This window comes from Mchenga conophoros, linkage group LG5 (assembly GCF_057382185.1).
Source record: "Mchenga conophoros isolate Kocher_MC1m ecotype Shallow Benthic linkage group LG5, M_conophoros_male_GT1.1, whole genome shotgun sequence".
In the NCBI taxonomy this organism is placed as follows: domain Eukaryota; kingdom Metazoa; phylum Chordata; class Actinopteri; order Cichliformes; family Cichlidae; genus Mchenga; species Mchenga conophoros.
The window spans coordinates 11,901,000-11,928,748 of NC_140530.1; the positions used below are offsets into that span (position 1 = coordinate 11,901,000).

At 42.2% G+C, this 27,749-nt stretch overlaps 1 protein-coding gene across 1 annotated transcript in view; it reads left to right on the top strand.

The window, feature by feature from the left end:
- The first annotated feature begins 1,645 nt into the window (after positions 1 to 1,645).
- The window catches only part of tafa4b (TAFA chemokine like family member 4b), a 37,745-nt gene continuing 11,641 nt past the window's right edge, over positions 1,646 to 27,749 (top strand). The window contains exons 1-4 of the mRNA XM_085273312.1: positions 1,646 to 2,135; positions 13,810 to 13,972; positions 14,867 to 14,982; positions 25,426 to 25,581. Coding sequence (XP_085129438.1) covers positions 13,893 to 13,972; positions 14,867 to 14,982; positions 25,426 to 25,581 — 352 coding nt within the window. The 5' untranslated portion in view covers positions 1,646 to 2,135; positions 13,810 to 13,892. The remainder of the gene's footprint in view (positions 2,136 to 13,809; positions 13,973 to 14,866; positions 14,983 to 25,425; positions 25,582 to 27,749) is intronic.

A 27,749-nucleotide genomic window follows, 5' to 3' on the forward strand; every position in this document is an offset into this window, starting at 1 on the left:
ACCATTTACACCGTTAAACCACTTTTATCTCCAAAGTGGATTAGCCGCTTGACAGCAAAGTAAATCCACAGAAAAGCCCGGTGACGGAACACCGGAACAGTCTGGAGCCGTCCAACTCGCTGAATTTGTATGCAGTGCGTCTGGCGCTCTCCGTGGTGCTGAAACTAGGAAACTTGCTTCGGTTTAATGTTTTTTATCTGGATCTTGCGAGTAAAAGTGCTGCATGTACCTCACTCCTTGCAAACCTACATCAATGTCTAATCTGTTCTCAGTTCAAAGCCAGACAGATCGATTTGTAATAGATTCAAGCAAAGATTAATCGGTTCAAAGCAACACACTGGACTTTCTCACTCTATACACAGGGGGCAAAAATGGTCCCAAGGTGCTTAGGGCAGTGTCAGATGAAGGTGCCTGAGATTACCTATGCTTCATGATGTGGTTCACGGCGCGTGGTTCATTTTTGTATAAATTTTAAAGAAGCAATAAGAGAAAAAAAAAAAGCCATAACCTCAAAAAATACAATTAAAAAAACAACCTCAGCGGACACTGAGTCCATCTTGTCGCGCAACAATGCTGGCAACAAGAAGACAAGGAAGACATCTGAGTCTGTCTGATAGCCCTTACTTTTGGGTCGTTAGCAGGCATCCACATCCCCAAAGTCTTAACGACTGCAAATGCAGCGCAAAGCAATCAATCGCCATCAACACACAAGAATATTCTGGGGATGGAATAATTGATAGGCTGTCTCCTGGTGCGTAACGGAGAGGCTGCGGTGATTAAATTCTGTTTAACATCTTGGTGGGTGAAAGGGAGGTGGTGATAGTGGGTAGTTTTACATCATCCGCGTGCATATCCGAGCAAGGAACCTAAGTATTGACATCCACACACTGTTTGTAACATGAGCGAAGTGTTGGGGCGAGGTGGGCTATTATTTGACGAGCACAGGTCAGCGATTTTTGCACAGTCGCGCACCTGTCAGTCACTCGGGAACAAAAGCAGACAATCCTACTCACACACACACACACACACACACACACACACACACACACACACACACACACACACACACACACACACAAGGGTACACGAATAATGAAGTGGCGATAACTGAAGTGTGAATGTTCAGCTTGTGATCCCTACTAGGCAAATCCATAGAAATCATTGATGTGCATTGTACGTGTACTTCGTACCTTAACAGACACCGAAACTACTGATCGGCTTAAACAAACAAGCCAAAGTGGGAAAAATGATCTAAAATCCTTTTAGGTCGACATCACTGATTTCTCATTCAAATATGATTTGCAACTTGTGCCATATAGCTTATGTCCTGAAGAAATTTCAGGACTTAATATAACCTCAGCGTTTAAAAATTCTGGAAATCAAAAGTGAGATGGAACACCTTAAGATTAACTAATGGCAATCCAAAACCCCCACAAACCAAACCAAACCAAAAAAACAACCCACTGACGTGTGTCTCATCTCTCCTTGGACCTATACGTACGGTCCAGGCTACTTGTAAACTACATGACATCAGTGAGGAAGAAGGGGTGTACTAGGGAGCTGGTGAACTGGGCGGGCGCTGTTGCACGTGTTCTGAATGGGGAAGACGGGCTCGCATCGCATTTCTCAGGTCCAATCGATCCCTGCTCGGGAGGAGCGACGGGAGAGCAACTATCACTCCTATATCACTATACCATCACTCTCATCAGCATCTCCCCGGCGACTATAACGCCTCTGTGTGACAGACTCACATAACGAGATGAACTTGTGCGGAGTGTCATCAACCCGGTGTCGCTTTGGGGGAATTACGCACTTCTGATGACTTTCTCCTCAGTCTGGTTCTGAGATGGGACTCAACGAGATCATGGCAAGTTGGAGCACGTCCTTATTACGCGATCCCTGTCTTCTAGCCCGGTTTCGGAGGGTTGGCTCTGCGGAGTGGCAGCATATCTCCTCACTCATTCTTTAGCGTGTTTGTGCGCGGGTACCCGGACGGAAGACTTACTAGGATTGCCCTGTTTGGTGTGAAAACAAAACGCCTTGGAGTTGAAACAGAAAGTGGCAAAGCTCTACTATCGCCTCACCTGGACTCTGTACAGCTACCAAAGATCATGCCATCGCGGTTATAGATTTGGGTAAGATGTTTTACCCCCTTCTCTTTAGATTAAATTAGTATAATTCACGTTTAAGTTCTCTTTGTCTCCTTCATAACGCGCGGTCTGTAGGCTAAAGCGTAAAGGCTAGGGTCGGAGGAGGACTTTGTATGTGGAACATTTTTCTATGTCGAGCAGGGAGAGAAGAGGTGGCGACTGACTGGCAAACTGAAAGCAACTTTGCTGCTGTTTGGCTCAGAGCGCAGCGGACACGCTTTGCTGGGGAACGATGTGTTATTAACAGCGTAATTTTCATAGAAAACCTCGCCGATCTCCTGATCACTCATGTCTCCTCATTTTCATAGCTTTGCGTAAAAGAATGGAACACGCGACGAGCCCGTTCAAACGGCCGTCCGTCCTGTGATAATGTGCAGCGCGTGCCGTTAGAAAGATCGCGGAAAAATGAGGTGAGATTGATGCAGTGTTTCATCACTGTGAGGTTAAATAAGCGATCGGTTCCGCTTAGCACCTATTGAGTGCTCCGCCAGGCTGATCCGCTGACCAGACTCTTTTTGCTCGCCTTCTAATCTCTTTGCATGGATTGAGATCGGCTGGGAATAGCGGGGCGCGCGCAGCTCAGACGTAGAAGAGAGAAATGAAGTGCCGCCGGGTTCTCCAAGCAGATTGCGCACGGAGCCAAGGAGGTGTGTTGCAGAACCTAATGGCCACACTCTATTGGGCGTACACGCACAGAAGCGTCTCTCTCTCTCTCTTCTCTCCCTTTCTCTGTGTGTGTGTCTTTGTCTAGTACACACACACACACACACACACACACACACACACACACACACACACACACACACACACACACACACACACACACACAGCCCGAGTGGGGAAAATTACTCGGTGCATGTTAATGGGCGCAGTAATGAGACCCAACCCCTATCGTGTTGTAATTGTTAGTCATCCTTGTCTCCACCCTCCCTCTCCCTTCCCTTCCCATCCCTTCCCATCCCATCCCCTCCGCCCTCCCTCCCTCCCTCTCCCTCCCTTCGCGTGTATCCCTGCCCGTCCTGTGGCTCGGCTCTGCAATTTGTACTGTATTGTGTAATTATTTCCCCATTGTTTTGAGTGCGCCGGTAGTGGCACTCCACAGAAAGCGGTGTCATTAGTGTGACAGGGCCGACAGGCGAGGGAGAGGGGAGCCTGGTGGAGGGGATCGGTCCGGAGACTTAATTCTCATTGACAGTCACATTAACACAGGAGCAGCACTCTTAATCCTGTGGAGATTACTCTCTCCAACCTGACTCCCTGTCACCCACCCATCCTCCAGGGGCTCACTTACTCACACGCTGTGACAAACACCTGTAAGAGGGTGGCACTCTGATATCTGTGCGTCTGTCTGCAGTGGATGGCTTCTCCTCTGTCTTTGTCAACCTTTTCCACCCTTCACCCCCTCTGCCTCTCTTCCTCCGCAGCCCCCCTCCAGATCCACGCACATACACAGTTTTCACACACACAATTTTATCATCCATACCCTTCCCTTTTCTCCCCCTTCCTCTTGTAGCAGGTCCCAGTGATGGGACAACAGGTATCCTCTGAAGACTATTCTGCTCTACATGTCTCAACAACCTCCTATCTACTTACCCCACAGAGAGCTGATTGGGATGACTGGATGGGAATGAGGTGGGAGGGATGGATTGTGTGCATTTGTGATTGTGCATGAGGACACAGCCAAGCAGAGAGGCCACGACAGCGAGGAGGAGGAAAGGGAGAGCAGGGGAGGCGAGAGAAATGAGCTGGAGAGACAGAAATGATGATGCAAGGGAAAGATGTGTATGTGCGAAAGGGAGAAACAGAAAGCCTATATGTGAAATGACGTGTGTCTGTAATAGCAGGAACTCTGCACAATGGCATCTTGTAAATCTGTGTACTTGTTTATGTGTGACGGAGGGGTGAACACTGCATATTTGAGATGATGATGATGATAATCTGTGCATGTGTGTAAAAGGTGTTGTGGGTGATATGTGAATAAGCAAGAATTAGACATGTAGGACTGATGAGGTGACAGCAGCGTGACAGATTGGAGCTCACCTCCACATGTACGCACACACACACACTGGCATAAACAGATTTCTGTGATAAGTGGATTCTTCCTGACTAAGAGGAGGAGGAGGACAAGGAGTGGTAGAAAAAAAAGACCAGAGAAGAAGACTAGAGAGGCATGTCACTGTCCATGTCACCGGGAGAGGGATAGGGGAAAGGACCCTCATTTGTAAATGACAATGTCCTGGACAGCTTTTCATTTCAGGCAGCTTCTGGGGATATTGAGTCAGAAAGCATGAATAGACGTCATGTAACAGCACTGGAAAATAATGCCGTCACTCATCGTCATGAAACCAGGCTCAGTGAAAGCAAGCTCTAAGAGGACTATTGTGTCTTCTCAAAAATATGAGATCCATGACTTTAATGGAGGAAGGAGCGACATTAGATCAATAAGTAAGAGTGTGGTATGCATCTCACTTTTGTTTCAACCACAAAACCACAAGTGGACAGAAGTCATGACCTGTGGTGAAAAAAAGAGTAAAGTTCAGCTGGTGCTTACAGGCCAGGGGGATAACATTTGATACATCATTAACTGTGAAAGGTGGCTTAGAGTAGAATGATATCCAGAGTGTATCTATCGGTTAATGAACGATACATCAATTCAATTCAATTCAATTCAGTATGTATAGTACCAAATCACAACCTCAAGGCACTTCATATTGTAAGGTAAAGACTCAACAACAATACAGAGAAAACCCGGGCAATCAAACAAATCCCTTTGAATTAGCACTTGGTGACAGTGGGAAGGAAACACTCCCTTTTAACAGAAAGAAACCTCCAGGAGCCATGCATCACACGCTTCACTGTACTTTCTAATAAAAATGACCTCAAACAAACATTTTATCAGATTATGAAAGCATTTTAAAGCATCTCATGTTTTAACGTTTTCTTTCACACAGCAATCATTTTCTCATAGTAGGCTCCAGCTGGTCCCGGCAGTAAAGATCTCTTGTTGGAGGGCCACAGTTGTTCTTTACCTTTCATCCTGTCCTTTGTCAGACAGTCAATCAGTTGAAGACAACAAGGCCTTGGCTTTTCTGTGTGGTGTCATAACACCAGCCCTCTGACTAAGTCTAGCAGGTCTTGCATAGACTGGTAGCTTACACCGCCACATGAAAACTCCTGCTGTCCAGCTCAAGAGAAATGGTGAAAGACATAGCCGTGTATTTCAAACTTCTCACTTGTCTTGAAAATAGTAATTTGACTAGGAGTTATTGGATTATTGTCCACTTTGTGTCAGGAGCTTTTAAAGAATCTGTCATGTACTACTGAGGGGTTATTTTTTTAAAACAGCTGTTTTGCTAGTATATTTTGGAGTAATTCATTTATGTTTTAATTTGAGTCACTTCCAATTGGAAGAGAGTTTCGAGAATGCCGTCATCCCTTTGCAAACACTGAAAATAACTCCACCTTACAGCCCTCAAGGTGATATTCTCTGTAGCTCCGACTCACTTTGACCATGACAAATCTCCCTAAGTGATAGTAATGATTGTAATTGAACAGGCACAGTTGCAACCCACAGTGCTCTATCTATCACCTTGGATGCAATATGCTGCTTCCACTTGTGTGTGTGTGTGCTTGGATTTTTTTTTGTGTCCATCTGTGTGTGTCTCTTTGAGAGACTGCGTGTCCCTGTTCGCGGCCCCTCTGGCAGCTGGCAGATGTGCTGTTAACTGTGAGCGACAGTGTGAGTGTGTGAGTGGGATTATGAAAAGCTCCCACTGTGCTGTGCTGCCCGGGTCCACTGTAAAGCCGCTGCGAAGAAGCCGTGTGGCGACGGCAGAGCCTGGGGCGGTCATCACAGCAGCCCTCAAACAACGCAACAGCTCGTGAGGGGGAAAGAGGGTTTCACCCCTGCGGGATTGGAGCTTTAAAAGGGAGAAGTTGTGAAGAAGAGGAAGGGATAAAAAAAACAAACAAAAAAACCCCCACAGAGTTGAAAGAGAGGAAGTGAGAGAGACGGCCTAATGCGGGAGCTGAATGGGATGCTGAAACTGAATGAGTGTATAAGAATTCAACAGGGAGGAGCATGATAGTCATGAGACGGTGAGAGGAATGTGTGTCTGTGTGTAGGGAGTAATGGGAGAGAGAGAGTAAATACCCCAAATCAATTCAACTTAACCGTAATTTGCTGTAAATCATGCATGAAGTGGAATTGCGCAAGCGTGCTATCTGTTGCCCATATTCCCCTGTATTGAACAATATATTATTTTTCCATCGGATCTGGGGCCCTCTAAAAAACATAGCACCATGGGTTCATTTAAAAATGTGTTTCCTCAAATGCATTTTGTGGACTCAGAGACAACAGCTAACTCACGCACAAGGACACTAATACATTTGTGCAATCTAAAATCCTCCTAAAGGGTTTTATGTGTGGTGCGAGCTTCCACATGGAATCACAGGCACTGGTGTAATTGCATTAAAAATTTCCTTTGTTGGTAGATCTGTCCCTGATATCTGTGTATGATCCTCACATAGAATTGCTTTGTGAGAGTGTGAGGAGGTTAAAGGCCCCGCCTGTCTCAGGGGAGCACAGTGATATGGTGTCATGCCCCGAAGACTCAGAGACAAATTAATTCACTTATTGACACTGCTGACACGTCTCAGTGACTTTGTAAAATGAACAATTGATCCCCCCCCCCCACACACACACCTCTCTCATACTCTCGGCCTCTCTCTGTTTTCTCTGACTTCTTTTCCTCCTTTCATTCCTTCCACTCTGCTATTTCCACTGTCTACAACTCTTTTATCTGTAAGCTGCTTCCTTCCCCCTGCTTTCACCCTACACGCACCAACCTCTCTTTTTTAATTTGACTGGCCAATTGACAGCCATGGCACGTATGGTAATTAATATAATTACACACAAGCTGGTCATTAACAGGAGTGGGGACTGAAATAATCAAGATGTCACTTGTCTGCATATCTGAGTTTCAGTGGGGATGTGCTCAGACAGCAAGAGAGTGAGAAATAACGTGTGCGTTTGCACGAGTGTGAGGGAGAAGAAGGGGAAAGGGAATGTGCTCCTTTACCTGTGTGTGTGTTTGTGTGGGCATTTAATTAAAACAATTGTGTGAACGAATCTAGCAGCCCAGAGAGTGTTCAGAGAGTGTTTGTCCAGTGCTTTTTTCTGGGTCAAAGCAGTACGCACAACTAGAGGCCAAAAGCTCAAAGAAAATCAAAGCCAGCTCCACATCAAGGCTGTTTATTTTCCATTAATCATAATTTGGGCACAAAACAAAATGAATGGCTGCTGCTCTCAGGGGACTCTCTGTCAGGGCCCGGGTCTCCTTTTGTTTGGCTCCAGGCCGCCGTTCAATACCAGCAGCCACAGAAGAAGGGTCCAGTCAGAGTTAGCAATACACTGCAGCATGCACACTCTGCTCTTGACTCTTTCATTTTCTTATTCTTTGCACAGAAAGGTGAAGGGTTCTGTCACTTTATTACTACACTAGGTCATGCTGTGTCCTTCCTGCCTCACTGTGGTTAACCAGTTTTCTTCTTCATATAAGGCTTCTTCTATGGCTTGGGGAAAACAAGAAGTATATAACATATACTTACAATGAAAGCGTAAAGAAAGAGAAAACAGACAAGGAAATATGTACACAAGACTAAAAAGTTGCTTTCCACATCATGCTAAAACCATGCAGACACACTGAGTGCACGATTACTAATTTGGCACTGAAAAAACCGCGACCGTGAAAAGCTACTTCCTATTTGTTTCTGTGCACGACACGATGAGTAAAATGTGAAAACCTGCTATGCAATCATTCTAGCACGAAGGCAGATCAGTTGCGGAAATGGAGAACTTACTGAGCGAGCAGAGCAGTACATAAAGATTGTGCTTCACCCCCCTAAATCACAGTCTCTACTTGTTTTTTTCTTCTTCTTTATCACAAAAGCAAGCTATGGCTAGAATAAAAGAGGAGTAACAACAAGAGAGAAGCATCAATACTGCAGATACCTAGTTTGTCTCGAGTGGAAAGGGGGGAAGAAAAGCTGCCAAAATGGGTGTGGGTGTGTACAATCATCAAAAAGTGTCTCCTATTCTTTCCTCCTTTCCATCCATCTTCCACCGCTGAGGGACACTGACTTTTAATGGCCTTTTATTGCTTTATTAGGGTGCGGCAGATTTACTGCTGGACCGTGCCTCTGTCTGTCAGCAGCTCTGAGGAGGATTTCTCTGATCTATGTTGGCTCAAGCTGGCTGTCTAGGTTTTAAATGACAAACTGAGGAAACCAGGGAGTGGGCCTTGGCCACAGACTTGTTGTATTAGTGAGCTAATGTTTATTAGCCTGTTAGTGCCTACGCTTCATCCCCTTTTGTAAAACAACTAACAGCGTACTCCCTCTCCCTGCCGCCCAATTCAGTGGAAGAGGATGCTAAAACACTTTAATGACACTTGTTAGCAATGTGGGAACATGACAGGTACATTTAGCAACCTTAGAAGTGCGTCTGCTGAGTTAATCTAACTGTACAACAGGTGTGATCTGCATAGATGGGTGTATCAGTAAAACGGCATGTTTGTGAATGGGTGACATGTGTACACCAGCTTATGAGCGGCATCCAGACTCCCAGGAGTGGCTGGTCGCCTGCTGCAGCACATGAAACGTATAGTGGGACTCTGATCATTTCTGGCTTTTATCTATGGAAGTGAAGGAGTGGAAAACAGTGAGGGAGAGGAAGTAAGATAAGTGCTGAAAAGAAGGGGATGTAGAAGTTGGCAGAGAGAGAATGAGAGCGGAGCCAAAGAACAACCTTGGAAAACACACCAAAGAATAGAGACACAAAAATAGATTCACTCTCTAGCTTGCTGCACATACCGCTCTAAATACACGTATATTTCTTGGCCGCCGGATTCTGAGACGATAGTTTGTGCAACAAGGTGGGATTTAGACTTAAGTGCAGGCCGATCAATTGAGTCATAATGGTACCTCAGTGCCAAGGCCATTCTCTGAACTCTGCAGTCGATACCAGTGCCAGGCAATGGTCCCAAACTCAAACTGTTGCTTACAACTCTGTCTCTCCTCTCTCTCCGTCTCCTCACCTGGCCATTTCAGCAAATGTGGGGTTTTCCATTTAATTGCTTGCTGATTTATTGGAGGAAGAAATACAGTGGAGGAGGTGTGATGTTGCGGGTGGATGACAGTAAACAGATTCAGTGTTGCTCTGTATCTTTCAGGTGCCTTCTGACCCCCCCCACCATAAAATATTTATAAGAATCATGTGCTATGACGTAGTATTAATCCTCAGCTGCTGTGTACCTCACACAGAGACCTAGTGCAGATTTTATTATGCAGTTATGCACACTGTCATACTGATTCTACCAAAGACTATACTGAAACGCCTGTTCATAATATGTTAACAGTACAAAACAAACTAAAACAAAGTAATTTAGGATTTTAGGCATCAACTAAAAATTCTGTAGACGCTGTTGTTAATGTGAAAACAAAACATGCCTCAGTTCTGAAGATTTTCTGAAGGGTGGCCTGGATTTTATGCGTGCCCTTCATGTGTCTGACTCACATGCGTAATGTCTGACATTTTAAGATGTCTTCTTCATTATGAGTTGAAGCAGAGAGATTGTTGGGGTGTCATTAGAATTTGCAGTTGGGAGGTATTGAAAAAAGCAGAGATGCTGATCTGCACACTGAGGAGAGAAACGAAAAGGCACAAACGCACACACACACATAGACACACACACATAGACACACATGCACGGAGGCAAGAATCCTTTGGCGAGCAAGGGTGAGGAGGAACAAACAAGAAGCAGGAAGAAAGTGAGCTGGGCAAAGGAGGACAGACAAATGCAAAAGGCTGTGCCATATGAATGCATACCGCAGTGTTAATTTAAGTTTGTACATTGTGCCTCACTGTGTGTAATAAAGTGCATTTGTGTGTGGGCACACACCAGCTCTATCTGCCCAGCGACCCAGAGGAAATGGCAAGGAGCACCATGCCGTATTGGTTTTAGAGCTGAAAGCAGACAAATATATAGAAGCAGAACATTACACATCCTAACTGAATGATAATACTGTGCATATCGGCAGAAATCTGAAACGCTTCACGTAAGATTCCACTGGGCTTTGTGCTTTTGCCCGTTTCATTTTCAATATCTTTCCGCCTTAGGGAGATGCACTTTGTTTTACACTGATATGCTTTTTGTCTGCTTGGTCTTTGTCTGGGCAGAGAAAATCAGCATACTGAGATGCTGGTGTGATGCTTGTGTGGTCTACAATCTTATTGTGTTGTTTTTTTTGTGTGTTCACATTTATTGGAGTTCACCCAGAGACCACGTTCATGTATCCGGTAGCTCTACTTTTCTGTTTTCTTTGAATTTTGTATTCTATTTAAATAGTTTTAAATTCCAAATAAACCACTAAAATCCAATACTGAAAACCAATCTTGCCTAAGTAAAAAGAGTCTCATGAAATTGAACATATTCCACAAAAAAAAAAAAAAAGAAAAAATAATTTTTTTTTTAGATTCTGTTCAAGGTCCTTGTATTATCTATTTGCTGAAGAAACAGTACACAAAGCTCCTGCTAAATATGTAATTTGCAAGGATTAGTTCTGAAAAGAATCACAAAGAAACAAAAACAAGACAAATAATATACTGTTTTTATGTAACTGATCACGAGGATCTGTCCATACATTATTTGGCTTGCAGTGATGTATGTGCAAGCTATTCATGTAGCTAATCAAATAAACATGCACATGTAATATAAATGTATATTTTATAAATATATTTTAAACCCATAAGACCCATTCAGATCTTACACAGTTAAAAAATGCATATTTATTTGTAATATTGATTGCACAGGGACAAAATGTTTATGATCTGACAGCAGTAAATATCTAGCATTTAAAATAAAGCCGCAATTGGCCCAATACAGCCAACATAACACAAACAGTCAAACCTAAACAACTATCATTGCCTCTCGCCGTGTAGTGTTGGGCAGACGAGCAGCATCTTCAGTCTTGGGGTAGTGTCAGAGGAAAGGCCTTGGGATCATAAAAAATTTAATGTGCAGTTCATAATGTGAGTCTATGCTCATTTAATTTTTATGTTAATTTCATTCTGCTTATTTTGATTGTGTTACTTTATGTGTTAGTGAAATGTGCTCAGCAGCAAGAACGCTCAGCTGTTGTTAGTTGCTGAGAATTCCTTCGTCCAAACCACCATGTTTAATGGATCGCCATCATCTTTTTGGTGGCTGGCGAGGCAAACATCAGCCTGTCAGTCAGTCGGATGGCTAAACTATCCCGTCAATAATCTGAAGCAGACTTCAACAGATACAAATCTCCTTCTTGTTTCTCATTCATTTTTAAAAGACATAATATTTAATATTACAGAAAATTTCACAAAGCCTGCCTATGAACACTGGTACATACAAAGCAAGAGACACTGAAGCTATCAAATAATGGTATGGCGCCTGTTTTTTGCAGTTCTGCCGAGCCGCGACTTCCTGTGCTGCCCTGACAAATGATATAATCTGTGAGTGACAAACAGCACGGTGTCACGGTAAACCCTTCCTGCGGGAAGTGTCTTAGCCTTTTATTTCTGATGCACAGCAAACATCTTTCCTGATGAGGTCAGAGACTGTATGCGGTATAATACATGCAAGTATAATTTTGCAAGTTCACGGGTGCATGTTCGTGATTGTGCACGCGTGCGTGTAGAGCACGGGCAGATGATGCTGTTCGGATGCAGGGCACACAGGATGTATTTGTGGCAGAGGTAGGATCGTCTCATTGCATGACATTGCGTGTCAGTCCTGTGTGTGTTTTCTGCAAGGAGTGACACAACCCAGGCCTCAAGACCTTGCAGGCGCCTGGTGAGGGAGGATGTGGAAGTGATGATACAGAGGCAGCGATTATTTTAGAAAGAGTGAGGCTTGATGTTCTTAGATAAACTTGAGGATGTCGTTACACTGTTTGCTAAAGTGTGCATGTCCTTCCTGCCAAACACAACAAGCTGATGATGACCAGCTGAGCCCCACGCACACGTCATCTTGCTTTAACATAATGTCACCAGAGACTTTGGCCTTTTACTGCAGTGTGTATGTTTGCTGATTCACACACTTATTCACAAATAGATACAAATAGATCTAGATATACAGTATATATAAGGTACATTTATTACACAGTTAAAAGGCTACAATCTGTGATCTGTGTGAGACACAATAAAGGTGACAGTATTGCTGTTACTGATGGCATATTTCACTGAGTCCCAGTGGGCTGCATCTGGAGACCACACACACACACACACACACATAAACACACATTCATACATATACACATGCACAACTGTGCTCTCTTAATGAGTGTTTCAGAGAACAAAGCTGATAAAAATGCATGCCATAACCCAGCCTTTAAAAAGGAATGTGAAATAGTCTTGCATGCAATCGTACAATCATGCAGTGTGCCTGATCCCTCCACACAGCGCACACAACTTGGATACTGTACTAGAAAAAAAACAACAACCCAAAGACACACACATACATATACATAGACAGGAGTATAGATACTGTGATACAAATATAAATTGAAAACACACAAACAATATCTGTTTGTGTGTATCTGCCCTCTTCTCTCTAACCCATGCTGCTGCTGCCTTCAATGATAATTCAATAATAATAACTCATTCACATGATCTTTTGCTCGCTTTCACTGCCCAGCTACTTTCTCACTCTTGCCAAAGCAACCTCCTGTTTTCATGAGATTCATGCCCTTTGCTGTTTGCTTCTTTCCCACTAGGGGGCAGTGGTACTACATAGATGGCTGCAGGTGTGGCGGGAGTCCTATCTACTCGGGAAGTTTCTCAGCATGTTAGCGGACTGAGCTGCATATCAATGAGTTATGATGAATAATGAAGGTTCGAGGAGGGAGAGAACATTTCGTTATTAATGTGAATCTGTTGTCTTTCATTTAGATTGCAGAGTTTGTCCCTTTGTAAAGAGAGGTGTGTTGACACACTCTTATGGCGGGATGGTAATTTACTCAGTGTGTGGGTATGAGAGTGTGCAGACAGCAACATGCATCAGTAGCTGTCACTCAGCTGTAATTAGAAGGGCCTCTCTTGCTGTCCTTAGATAGGCTTTGAATTTACTTAGCAAACACTGTGTAAATGTGCTCTGTGTGTGTGTGTGTGTGTAGAGAGAGGGAGAGAGAAAAAGGCTGTGTTCATGGCTTGTTTGATCATCTGATTTGTTGCAAGAAAATGTTTTAGACTGCTTTTTTTTGGCATGTTTCTGTTAAACAGACCTATTTTCTACCCAGTTTAATTTTTAGTGTGTTACACACTCACGTTTTGAGTTTTTTGATTAGTGTATTTACGCACATGACAGAGTGTGAGGGTTTGTGAGGGAGAAGGGGAGAGACGTGTGATGTCTAGAGTGGGGATCACATTCAGCCTGGGGGTAGGTGAACCTATTGTAAACAATGGATCTGACAGAATCTGGGCCTTCACATCTCCGCCCCCTGTGCGTGCGGGTGTATGCTTGTTTGTGTGTGTAGACCTTCATGCAAGGCCATCCGAGGCCACCGAGGAACTCCAGGGCAGCCTGGCCTCTCTGACTGAGCATGTCTTTGTACCTCCTTTCTCCAGAGCCTTCTTCTGTTTGAGGTGAGGAAAAGGTGGAAGCAGGAGGAAGAAGAAAAGGAGGAGGTCATTTGAGGTGGTGCGCGTGAATGCAGCCATGGCCTGTAGCCGCTGTTCATAAAGAAGCCACACAGTGGAAGCGAGACCAAAGGAGACAGATGACCAACAGGTGAGATGGTGTCCCGCATCACCTACTGGCAAGTGAAACACATCTGGTGCTGCAACTAATTACTGTTCTGTGGTTTTTGTTAACTAAGTCATTGTTTTAACAATAAAACAGAGTAATTATATGACTTGACAAGTTCCTACAATTCAAGGTAACATGGTGAGACGCTTTCATTTTTTTTCCCTTAAATTAACTGATAAATAATTAATCAGTAGATTAGATAAATGAATAACTTTATTTTTTTCCAGCAAATCCAAAGTTCACTCAGTGTAGCAGCTCAGATGTGAAAACCTGCCTAAGTTAAAAGCTTTAGATTTGGGTTGTTTACCACAAAAAAACAAACAAACAAACAAGAAATTGAAACAATTCACCTTTGGCCTTTTTGGACATGTTTAACAGTATTAACCAGCTAATCAAGAAGCAACAGCAGAAAAAAAGTCCAATCATTAACATAGTGATTAGTTTCAGCCTCTTACCATGTATTACTGTTTCTGGGTTACACATGTTTCTCTGCTCTAGCTCTTGTAAAGTCAGCCCTTTTGTAATTTGCAGCTCCAAGAAGAAAATTTGAAAACTTTATACTAACAGGATGCTTTTAGCACACAGGTCCCGCAGTTCCTATATCTAAGTCTTCCTGTAGTATGTAGGAAGGACATTTTTTGCAGGCCTAGTCTGTTCTCAAGCTTCTCATTGCTTCCTTTGACCTTTGACAGTTACCTCTCACATTGTTTCTGCTTCTTGGAAAAAACAATATTTTTTGTGTGCTCTGCTGTTGCCTCCTGTTTTTTTTTCTCTTCTTGTTTTGGGTACAGGTTGTGACCCCTCACGATGACCTTTTCCTCCTCTTCTCTTCCATTTGTGCCTCTTTTTGCTCCATTCCCTCTCTCTCTCTCTCAGGATGAAACTGAGGGGGAGGTCAGCTTGGCCTTGGCAGGTGGCCTTCCTTGTTGCCTTGGTGATGCTCTATGTTGACCCAGTGTCTGCTGGCAACCGTAACCATCGGGGACCGACAGGTACACCAGGTCTCGATCCAAGCTCCCCTTCCAACACCAAGAGAGGTTAATTACACTGTCACTTCAGAGGTGTAACACATGTTCCCTGAGCCTGTCGCTGACTGAGCCATCCACGTCCTGGAGGAGGGGGACGAGCGGGCACAATTTGCTCCGTTTCCCAGCATGACAGAATGTAATCTAGACAAGACCTCGTTTTAGTCTTGGATGCAAATACGTCTCTATTTGAGTGATCCAGCCTGTACAGATACAAATGGCACTTAAGCTGTCAGGGGCTGTCAACACAAATAGATCAGTGTGGGTGAGATCTGATCTATTCAGAGTGCAGACATGCAGCAATTCGGGGCCAACGCTGTGGTTCTCAAGAGGCCTGTTAGTGGTTTAGTGTTCGCAGTGCCATAAAACAGGGTGTATGCCTCACGCTGAAGAGACCCGTCGACTCATGACTTCTAATCCTCAGGCTTATAATTGTCAATGCTCACATTAATATGCACAACTCTGCAGCCCCCGCTTAACTAGAAGAAGAAGATAGAGACCATGGCAAGCGCTGACTTAATTCAGGCCTGCGAGCTACATCTCTACTCTAGCTTTAATTTCCATAAGTCATGGAGACAAGCCACCCTAAGCAAAAAAAAATAAAAATGACCAACACAGTCTTATTAAAATTTCATTGAGGCTGACAACGGGGACAGTTGTGCTGAGTCACAGCATCTTGTGCTACAACTTGTTGGCGGCAACCTCCCCTGTCACCTCTTCCTCGCTCTTAATTATGACAATTTCTTTAATTATCTCAGTTTCTTCACTATTGCTGCTCGCGATTTGCAAGGTGACCTTTATATGCCACAGAAAATGCTACCAGCATCCAGTCTGTTCACTGGCTGATGGCATTAGTTTCCTTTAGACAGAGAGGAGGCTGCCTGCTTATGGCAGGGACACTACTAATTGCAGGCCTTGTGTGTTGTGAAGGTCAGCATCGGTGCCTGCCCTCTTCTTAGTTTCTTTCTCGCGGTAAAACAAGATGTCTTCCTCTGAAACTGACTCGTGCTTTTTATTTGAGGGTTTCCTCTAATTGCTGGAAGTTTAGGACTTTTCAGTGATGAATACAACATGACACTCATAATGCCGAGGCTGAGGAATAATTGGCTGTGTGTTATGAGGGCTGTAAAGATTTTCCAGAGGCAGTTTTACTGCTGTTTTGTTTTCCTGATCATTCAGACATTTGCTTGTTCCTTGCGGTTGTACCATTTGCTTCCACATGGTGGCTCTATAGGTCAAAAAATAGCCAGTGTTGGCTCTCGGGCAATCGGTATTTTTTCAATCAAGCAGACATAACACGACTAAGAGTTTTTAGAGGAAAGGAAGAACATAATCTCTGTAGCTCAGGTTAACAGCACAACGTGCAGATGATTCATTTGGCGCGGTTAGTAGCCGTCTTCTTTGCACACCTGCAAGACACACTCAGCACATGAGAAAGATCATCTAGCATAAGTCTTGCCTTCACAGCTCGTTTCTCAGTTTGCCCCCTCATGAGCAGAACAAAGCTGTGTAGCAACACATACTTGAACACAGCTCCATTTTTTAATGCTATTCCTTTGGACACACACCATTTTTTCTTTTTCTTTCTTTTTTTAAAAAGGCAAATAGAGAAATTCATAAGCTGCATTACAGGAGCAGTAAATGTGATCCAAGACATACCAGTGTCATGTACTGTTGAAACATCAGCCTTTCTCAATGGTAAAGTCATTGTCTGCGCTCATACAGCAGTGCTTCGCAAAAATATCTGAAATTCTCTTTTCTTTTCTCGGTTGAATGCTTGAAATTAGATTATTTGAGATTAAATTCAATCACTGCCTTGCAGAACTGATATATTTCCATACACTCTTATCACAGCTTGTTATAGCACACTTAATCTGGGAACCCATCAGCTATTGCCTGATATGCAGATATCTGTTTACAGAGATTAGAGGGTGGTTGGCAAACCACACATTTTGTTCTTGTGGAACAGTTACTAATCTGGCAACCCATCATAAATCAATTTATAGCATGTTGATGGCTCTTCTTTGCCCACCCTGTTCATGCCAGGAGCCTCCTTTTAGCTTTAAACGGTCTCTGTTAGACTTAAACAAACATTACGCCACATCTGCATGTCCATCTCTTTGAGAATACTGCCTGTTTTTGCCTCCCCTTTAGGCTGTTTCTAAGATGACTCCTCAAAAAACATACCAGGCAAGGTCAAGGGAGTAGGATTTATTGGGGATACTTTTGTTCCACAGAAGCACCTGTTGTGATATTTAACATAAATCTGTGTTGGGCCTGGTGTGGACTTGTGAGACATTGATCCTGTCAGGATTGATGGGTGGTGCAGGCCTGGAGTAGAGAGGAGATGGAGCAAAGAAGGTTAAAGAGTGGGCTCAAAAAGCAGAAAATAGGAAGATATGGAAATTTAAAAAAATATAATTTTTGAGTATATTTTGTAAAGGAGAAGTTATGAGACCTGGTCTTGTGAGCTTGCTCTGTTGAAACTTAAAACTTGACCTGTGCGCTCTACCAGAGATAGTCAGTATGTCTTTGCTAAACTGGCATTGCTGCCTCTGACAGATTTGCTAGATACCTGGCCTTTTATAGCAATGTGCATGCTTGTCAGGTATTGACAAGGGATAGACACAGTTTTTTTTTTTTTGATAAATTGTACAGTGCTGCTGCTTGCCGGTGTCTGTCAGAATACATCAATCGCCTCGCTAACCCATCAGTTCAAGGGAGCTCCGTTTGCCGGCCGCCCGGCTCTCTCCCTTTCGCAGGAATAGAAGCGTTTAGCCTTGCCAAGTCTTTTCATCTCAGGCTCTATTTAACCAAGATGGCCATAACAGAATGATTTAAAGGCAGCACTATGACATTAGATACACTGTTATTGTATGTATATAGCTGGAAGCTGGCTGCTCACCACATGAATTTTAAGCAGATAAAGGGTGAGAAGCAGAGGCTGAATGGGAAGGTAAAGGGCTCAACTCTGAGGGCTCACAGTTGAGCTTCAGTTGTTAATACTCTTACTGATACTGTTCTGATGATCAGACTCCTTTTTTTGGTTCAACTTTATTTTGTTTCTTCTCAAATTATCCTCTGAAAATGTTCCTTTTAGTGGTAAAACTCAAAGCATGCAAATGCAAGCTAACAAGTTGGGCAACACAGGACAGCACCAAAAGAATTTGATGATAATGAAGGCAGAGAAACACATTTGTGCACATATCCACATGCCACCGGTGATATGGAACAATAGGTGAGGAACAAAGGGAACAGAAATGAAGTGATGAAGCTCTAAAAGCATGATAAGTTTTTTTTGTGCAGTTAGTTTCACAGCAGCAGGCTCGACTGTAGGGTGCAGGTGAACTACATGATTTCCTACACAACTGTTGTACTGTCGCTTTGAGTCCTGTGAAACAGACTTGGTTTTTATATATGAAAGAAGAATCAAACAATTAAAGTTTCATTATTTTACTTTACTTTTTACATCAGGATGCACTATATTTGGTTTCACTGAATAGCTCGCACTAAGAGTGGCTGTCAGATTCAGCCTTGTGAAAACAGGCTTTACGGGAGACTTTTTGTTGAACTCTAACCTATGGAAGCCCGTTTCCGCCACTAAATAAAAACAAAAAAGCTAGTATCCATAACTCTAAATTTCGAGTTATTTTCTCGAAATTTCGAGTTAGCTCTGCCAATCAAAAATATACGTGAATGAGGTCGCTTTCTTGTTACCCGGAAGCATATGGCGCAGAGGAACGTGCACTCAAAAACGGATCCCAACAAATTGGCGCTTTCGCGAGTACGTTTGCTGATAGTAACACCATGTGATTCAGCTAATAACACAGGGATTTCATCATTTGTGTAGCCAGGCTGAAAACACTCAGCAACCTGTGCATTCACGACTGGATGTAATACCGGTAGCTTAGCTGTAGCATTTGTAGCTGAGGGCTTCAGCTTCCGGGTAACAAGGAAATGACGTCATTCACGTAGATTACTGATTGGCAGCGCTAACTCGAAATTTCGAGTTACTTTTCTCAAAATTTTGAGTTAATAAATCGAAATTTTGAGTTAATATGTCGAAATTTCGAGAAAATAACTCGGAATTTTGAGAAAATAACTCGAAATTTTGAGTTATGGATCTGTTTTTTTTTTTTTTAGTGGCGGAAACGGACTTCCATACTAACCAGATTAAATATTGTAATAAGATTTTGGTGACACGTTGGAAGCATTGTGTGGATGAAACTGTACATGAAATGACCAAATGTGAGCTACATTTTAAATAAAATTTAAATATGGCATTAGGTCTCGCCCCTAATGGGAAGCCAAATTGCCACCTATGCCCTAAAATATGCAATTCTTTAAAAGCTATTTCACTTTTAATAGTATCATAAGCAGACAACATAAATGTATATGGGAACTGTATCATATATCACATTAGGGTCATTTTTTTCATGGTATTGTGCTGCATTCTCCAGAGTGAGAAAACTACAGTGGCCCTATGAGGCCAAATGGACTGCAATTTAAGAAAACACCAGCAATAAGAAAAACACTGCAAAAAAACACAATACACAACGGAAATAGGAAAAACAAGAACAGAAATAGGAAAAACGAAAACAGAATTAGGAAAAACAGATTTCCAAAAGCACAAGGGAAGTGTTTCTGGGGAGACAATAACCCAACGGACCAGTTGCAGGAACCAAAATATGCCAGGTAAGTGTGTTTTAATCTCATGATTCATGTAATACTGATGGCGGATTTTCAGGCTAATAGTTAGGCTAACACACTTCCCTCTCATCCTTTCTTTCCTGACAAAACCGATAGATCCTCCACTTCTTTTAAGTGTCTCCCAGCGCAATTCCTAGCATATTTTGGTTCCTGCAACTGGTCCGTCGGGTTATAGTCTCCGCAGAAACACTTCCCTTGTGCTTTTGGAAATCAGTTTTTTCCTATTTCCGTTTTCGTTTTTCCTATTTCCGTTGTGTTTTGAGCACTTTTGCAGCTTTTTTCTTATTGCTGGTGTTTTCTTAAGTTGCAGTCCGTCTGGCCTCTCAGAGCCACCGTAGCGAAAACAAAACTACTGCAGAAGTACTAAAAAAATGCAGTTCCTAAACTGGCCACTTGAGGTCTGCTCCGAGAGCATGTCAATCCCCATAGAGTACCATGTTAAAGGGCTCAAATTGATAGCGTTCAGAAGCAGAAAACTAAACACTGGTTTTGAGCATACTCACTGTGCTCAGATGACTCAAATGCAGATTTCGACTGACAGGTGTGCCAACACAAGCCTGTTTAGGCTTCACTAATCCCACTTACTATTCTGATCCTCTTCATCATGTTTCGTACCATCTGGGGCATTTTGGAAGTATCTGCCAAACCATCCAAAAAATTTGTGCTTCAGTCTTGGTGCGTCAAATTCTAGTATTTTATTAGTTTGTTACTTAACGCTAATTAAGATAACTAAAGATAACTAAAATGCTAATTAGCAGATACATGAATCTGTGCAGTTTGATAACTTCTCACTTCACCCTCTGATCTAAATATGGTTAACACAAAATCAGTGTTGATTTTGACAGCAAATTTTCATCTATAGTTTTAGTCATTATTGAGGCAAATCCTAAATATCATGCAATACAGTGGAGTAAATCTGAAGTATGCTATACATATTTTCCTTGACATCAAATGTTAAATCTGTCCATGTGTCTACTCTTCTTTCATCCCAATCGCTGACATTTTGTCACGTTTCTATGAGAAACAGGGAGCATTGGAACTCCCACTGTGGAGATCAAAGTGTGCGCATCTAATCTTATTGCACAAGGAGATTAATTCTGACTGACTCACTTCCAAACTTGTCCCGCCTTTTTACACAACTTAATTAGTTCTGATTGGATATTGTCTAGTAGTTTAGTTATTAGTTTTTTGCTTCGGTATCGTCTTGTTTTCGTCAGGAAAAGAGGTCATTGATGAAAACTATGGAGAAAATTATTAGTCAACAAAATTAACACTGCATTTTGAAGCTAACATGTTAACCATATTAACATTGTACCTTCAAAATGCAAAGTCTAGAATTTTGGCGGTTGACATCATTTATACACAGTCAGTATTTGCCAGCAGTGAAGTAGCCCAAACGGACTATTTTGCAGCTTTCTAATATGTTGTATTATTTAATTTTGTTTACTTTGTTACTGTTATTACTGTCTTGGAGCAACTATGATCACGTAATATCTTGTGGGATTGATAAAGTATTCTGATTCTGATTAAAGCACCAGCACCTGCCTCACCTTTCAGACCCAGAGACTGTGTGTGCATATGCTCATAAACTCACTGTCACTAGGGTTGCAAGCCTGTTGTTTTCTGGTTGAACTGGGCTTCTTTTGACACGTTCCTGCAGTCCGCTGGTTGGATTAGACCCATTGTGCATGAAAATTGCATTCACGTCTATAAAAAGCAAATGTTTTATTTTACCCAAATCCCACCAAACTGAATCCAAATCAACACGTTAAACCACACTATCACACTTACTGTGCACACACATGCACATAAACACTCCAAGTGAAATGCTCTGTCCTCATTTAGTTATATTACTCCCCACAAAGACTATATAGGAACACTGTATGATTAACATTACACTATGAGAGAGTGAGAATGAGAGTGTTTGCAATGATACCAAATAAAAGCTTTACTTTCTTGTTTCTGGGCAACAAGAGTGGGCGATGTTGAGTTGATTCCTCCAGCACAGTTGTGATGGATTTATATAGCACTTTTCTAGTCCTATTGACCACTCAGAGCACCAAAAGGACGCATCCTTTTAAAAAAGATTTTTTTGATAGAACCTTTTCCTACGACCCCCACTTATTGATTCATTAGAGGTGCTAAAGTTCAGTGTCGTGACCTAGAGCACTTCACATACAGACTGCAGGAGCCAGGGATTGAACTGCTTTCTGATTAGTGGATTGTACTACTTGCCTGCTGTATGGCTCCCAAACCTTTTACTGACTGAAGCATTTTTATGCTGAATGGTAGAACCACAGCCAGATCTAACTGCCGGCTACCATACATGCTTACAAACTTATCAGTGAATCAGCTCATCTTGTATAATATTTTCCAGAATTCAAAAATTCAAATTCAAATTCAAATTCAAATTTTATTTGTCACGTACACAGTCATACACAGTACGATATGTAGTGAAATGCTTGGACAACTGCTCGTGACCTAAAGAAAACAAAAAAGGAAAAGGCTATGAATAAGATAGGAAATAAATATGAAAAATTAAAAAGGGTAAATTTAACTAGGAAGGAATAAAATATAAATTAAGGTTAAAAATGAAATAACTGTACAACACAAATTAGAATGAAGGGTAAATTTAACTGGGAAGAATAAGATAAAGATAAATATATAAATTAAAGTTGAAAATAAAATAACTGTACAACAAAATACACAATACACAATATAGAACAATATAAGAATGTATGAAGAAATCTAAATATAAATAAATATATACACAATAACAGCAGCTGTACAAGTATTAACCGGAAATGAAGAATATAGTGACCAGTGTTGTGCAAAACCAAAGTCCAGAAAGTCCAGTGTGTGTGTAAGAACCATATGTGTGGGTCAGTACTGTGTGGTGGTGTGATTGAAATTAGTTTATTATATTTAAAGGCTATTTTACACCTAAACACTGGACAGTTTTTGCTCCTACTGAAGCAAATCCCTTCACCATTATATAAAAACTGTATTTTATTTTTTTATTTTTATCTTTTTATTGTTACATTTTAGCCACATAATGTCACCATAGATTTTCTGAGTTTCACATCAACAAACCACAGGCAGTCTAAGCAAAAATATGTTTCGGTATGCAGTGTGTTGTGTTGCTCCTCGATGAACGCGACAGTGGCAACATCTAAAATACTCTGAAGTTGTTTAGAGTGTCCTTTAAACTGTCTATGAAAGAAAGCCTCTTAAAGCATTTACTTGAAGAGCACCTTGGTCTCTTTTTCTTCTTCTTCTTCATTAAGCTGCATATGTATACTTTAAGAAAACCCAGCAGAGGCTTTCTGTCTCCTGTCTTCCTTAAATAATGGAAATCACATTAAGAGAAGGATGTGGGCTGTTCTCATACCTTACATCAGCCTGAATTTGCCTCATTTGCATCCATTTATACTTCGTTGAGATTTTAATTAGGGTACGTGCCACGGACAGACAAAAAGAATGTGCATAAATGAAGCTGGGAAGGGTTTATCATCCACTGCTCAAACATACCCTCAAAGCTTTAAAGTTTTCAAACGTAAACATCTTCTGCCCAGTCCTGATATAGGCAATAAAGAGAGAAGGCCAGTGTACCTCCTGACCTCATTATGCCAGCGGAAGGCGAGCTGCTCTTTGTTCTCTCTGCTGCCTGTGACACTGCTTTCCCTCCTCCTGCTTGACTCTCTTCCTCTCTTTCCTCTCTCGTGCTAACAAGCTGCCTTTTTCCTGAGATAAGGCCAGCAGATTGAGCAGTCTTACTCAGTTCCAGTTCTGCAACAGCAGCAGAATAATTTCTTATTTATTTTGTACAGGCTATAAAATTGTGCTTGAATTAGATTTTCTTATTTTTACGCTGTTACTTTGAGCTTCAGTTGTGATTATTGCTGTTGTAACTATGACTTAATGTGTAGTTCTTGTCCATTTGACTTGTGCTGAGTTTGATCTTTTCTTGATTTTTATCATTAAACAGAGCCTATATATATGTTTGCGTGTGTCAGTGAGTGCATGTGCAGTGTGCACGGGTGTAATCCGGCAGCTGCTCCAGCCTCAGGAGAGCCCGAGACAGAGGAGTGAGGGAAATGAAAGTGGAGGGATGATAGCGGAGGGGCGCCCTCGGAGAGCCAGGGATCATTGATGGGGCTCTCTGGAGAAGAGAACAAACAAACTTTAAATCAGAAAGGATGAGAGGGGCCATGGCCTGCAGAAATGGAACCCTCTGCTGAGTGTGTGCGCTGTATGAGTGTGTGTGCTTGTGCACACTTTTGTGTCTGCCTGCAAAGCCCATTCAGCTTACCATGAAAAGTTTTGGAGTCTGGGTATAGTCACGTACATAAATGAAATCTGGGCTTATGGTACAGTATAACCAAGGTTTTTCCAGGGCTGTAAAGAGGCTTATAGGTAGTTATGTCGCCAGCAGGGTTTGCTGTGCTCTGGAAACGGTGCCAGAGACTCTCAAGAGTGCACAACAAGCTTTGAGAGGGAAGATAAGGCAGCTGGAATCCATTCAGAAGCCATAAGCAAAGCTTAGATTCACTAAACATTGTACCCAACAGTTTTGGTTGGCGCATTTTCCTTTAGGTAGGCACAAAAACCTTTCTGCTAAGGGATTCATGGGTTTATTCATGTGCTGAGGGGAATGTAACATTAACACAGACAGTGCGCATTACACACTTCTATGCATTACTATGTAACATAATTTACAAGTCATCCTTGCTGCCTTGTACATGTGACAGATCAAGTTAAAGTATAAATGGTTGCTCTCGTGAGCTTACTCCTAAAATGAAGATACAGTCACCTTTTAGTCCCTGAAGACTCTGAAAAGAAATCATGTGTGAGGGGGCAAGATGTTCAGAAGGAATTCAACAAAAAATACTGAAACACTCACACACATAGTACCACATTTTGCCACTGTGCAGAAAGCTTTGGGTTTGCGCTACAACCCCTCAGGTTCGTTTGCTGTCCGGAGAGTCTTATAATTAACCAGACCAATGCCTGCTGGGAAGTGAGAAGCTAATAAGAGACATTAGAGGTGGCTGGTTTGTTGGAGGTGTCAGGTAAAAACAATTATCCTCACATATATCATGACTTTAAGAAGCACACACAAATGCAAGGAACCAAACACACAGACAGACGTGCATGGAGATGGAATGATAAAAACAAAAATGCGGATGCAAACGTGACAGCGATTTCCTCTAACTAAATAAAGTGCACACGTCTCTGCTTAGATCAAGTGCTTTGTCTGAAAGGAGTCAAAAAGAAATGATTATTTTTTCATATGCTGTTTGCTTTTTTTAATTTCCCTCCATGCACACCATCACGAGAACAAGAGTCGCCTCTGTGACAGAGTTAATGAGGGCGCTGGGCTGAGAATAAAAGCAAAATATCACTAAAAAGTGTTTACTTATGAATCAAAGACTGAGACCGGAATAAATCGAGGAGTTTAAACAAAAGTAAATTATTCAGCAGATCTGTTTAATCCTCAGAAAAGCTGGCCCGTATTTGATTGTTATTTGCGGCGCAAATGTGTTTGAATTTCGACTCGATTATTTTCAACAACAAATGCCAAAACACCAACAAAATCTCCCTTACAGTCGATGAATTTCAAGCAAATAATCCCCCCACCCTTTTTTCCCCTCCTTCTCTCTCTCTCTTTCTCTCTCTCTCTCTCTCTCTCTCTCACAGCATCATACCAAGTGAAGCAGGGGACATGTGAGGTGGTGGCGGTGCATCGCTGCTGTAATAAGAATAAGATTGAGGAGCGCTCTCAAACCGTCAAGTGTTCCTGTTTCCCGGGGCAGGTCGCTGGCACGACCAGAGCCAGACCCTCCTGTGTGGAAGGTAAAACTACGTGTGAGTGTTAGTGTGAGTGTGTATATCAGGCCAAGCGTCTCTTCCAGTGGTTCCTCATTTATACCAAACAAATCCCGATGTGAGAATCTCTTGAAATGAAGTAGAATTAGTGATTCTAGTGGAGCTGATCACCGACCAACAGCCTGAGTGGATGTTTGGGCTGAAAATCAGCCCCGTCTTCTAACAGCGCACAGGCCTGAATTTGTTGGGCATCGTTGCTTTGTGAAACACATAAACAAGTAGGGTGTGCTTTCGGTTTCTGTGTTTTGTGCATCATATTGCAGACATCTCCCCCACAACACTGCAGCAGAGTCTCTCCATTTCTGCCAGACCTTTTTGGTATCTGTTGGAAACCTTTGCGAGCGTGACTGGAATTCCAAATGAAGATTTTGCAGGTTTGGACAGTGCTTCGCTGCACAACATGTTTTTGTAATAATTGACACGCTGCTGAATCCGGCGGGGTCACGAAGGCTAAAAATGGTTTTAATTATCTTGCATCATTAAAGTTTCTACATGAAACTTCTCACCTAAAACAAATCATTACTAGATTCATTTTGGAGATATTAGAAACGTAAATAGATGAGTTTAAATTTGCTGCCAGGTTGGATTCTGTCTGAAAATGACTTTTTTTTAATGGCACACTGCTGCTGGATTGAAAATGTATTTTCAGTTTATTTCCCTATAATAGAAGGAGTGAGATTGAGAGTGAATTCACACCACTGTCTTTACTTAAATTAAGATAGGATGTTTACTGGAAAATGAATGTAAAGCACCTTTAAGTGGGTCTTGAGTAATAGGATTTTTAATGTGTTAAAGTAAACCTGGATATATCTCGGTCCTCTTTCACCAGCGGTTTGGGGTTCATTGCATCCCAAGGAGATAACATGAAAAGTTAAAGCCACTAATGCCGGTAATGTTTCTCCTTGCCTTGCTAATTCCCCCATGCTATATGAAAGGAGAATCAAAAATATGACATCAGATTGGATGATTAAGCTGCGGTTTTAAAGGAATGCTGGTATATGGGACAGCTTAACGTTTCATATCCAGTCAGGCCGCACGAGTATTTGACAGATGGTGATAGAGAAAGTATTTTCTTTGCATGTTTTTATGGGTTCAGACAGAACATTTGGGTGATTAGCGAGAGGAACGTTTTTATAAACAAATAAAAGCATGACATCAAACCCTTATGTTGGTTATGATTTTCAAGTCAACAGTTAAATAAAAATGTTGGATTCTGAAAAACGACAACAACAAAAATATCATCAAGCTAATTAATCATCCACAGACTTTCGCTCAGATACACAAATGTGTCTGTTTATACATGCTGAGTGTGCGGCTAGTAGCGAAGATGGACAGACGAAAGCTGAGGGTCGTTTTCATAGACCTCTGTTGCACCCGTTTGTCCGCATCGAGAGCTGCTGCCCAGCAAGAAACAAGCAGTGTCACTGACCCCTATCATCCGCAGACGCTCCACTGAGATCAGACACACACACACTGTGTCAGCCAACCTCATCCAATCGCACTGTATTAGCCCCCTACCAGAAGAAAATACACAGTTGTTTAATACGTGAGCGGAGACACTACCTCTCCAAAGCATGAGGGTAATTCATACTGTTAACGTCACCTCGGGAAGGGGACTGGAAGCTGATTCCGCACTTGCAAACAAATAAGTAATGAATCTACACAAATAGAGTCTTTGATGTGAGATCTGTGGGCAAACTTGAAGTGATGTCTCTTTTTTTTCTGTTTCAGATTTGGAACTAGATCAGATTTCACAGCGTTTGGTTTATTTTCCATGAAAAATAGCGTATTAGCCCCATTATCACTCTAATGCTGTAAATGAATGATATGGTAATTATCAAGAAGGGTAAAAAACGAGCCAAAACAAATCTCATTCACCCCGGCTTGCTGTTTGTTGACGTCTATTGACAGACAGTGCAGCACACAAACAAGAACTACTCACAGTCATTTAGTTTGGCAAATAGCAACTTCTTATTAAAACGCACATTATTTTTGACACGTGGTTCCCAATCCTACAGCTGTGCTATTGCCACATACAATCGGCTTTAATACAACTTCCCATTTTCATTTGAGTCTTCGTTTTATCTGACTTTGCAAATGCCCGCACGCTTTCCACCTTTACTAGTCAGGGCTGT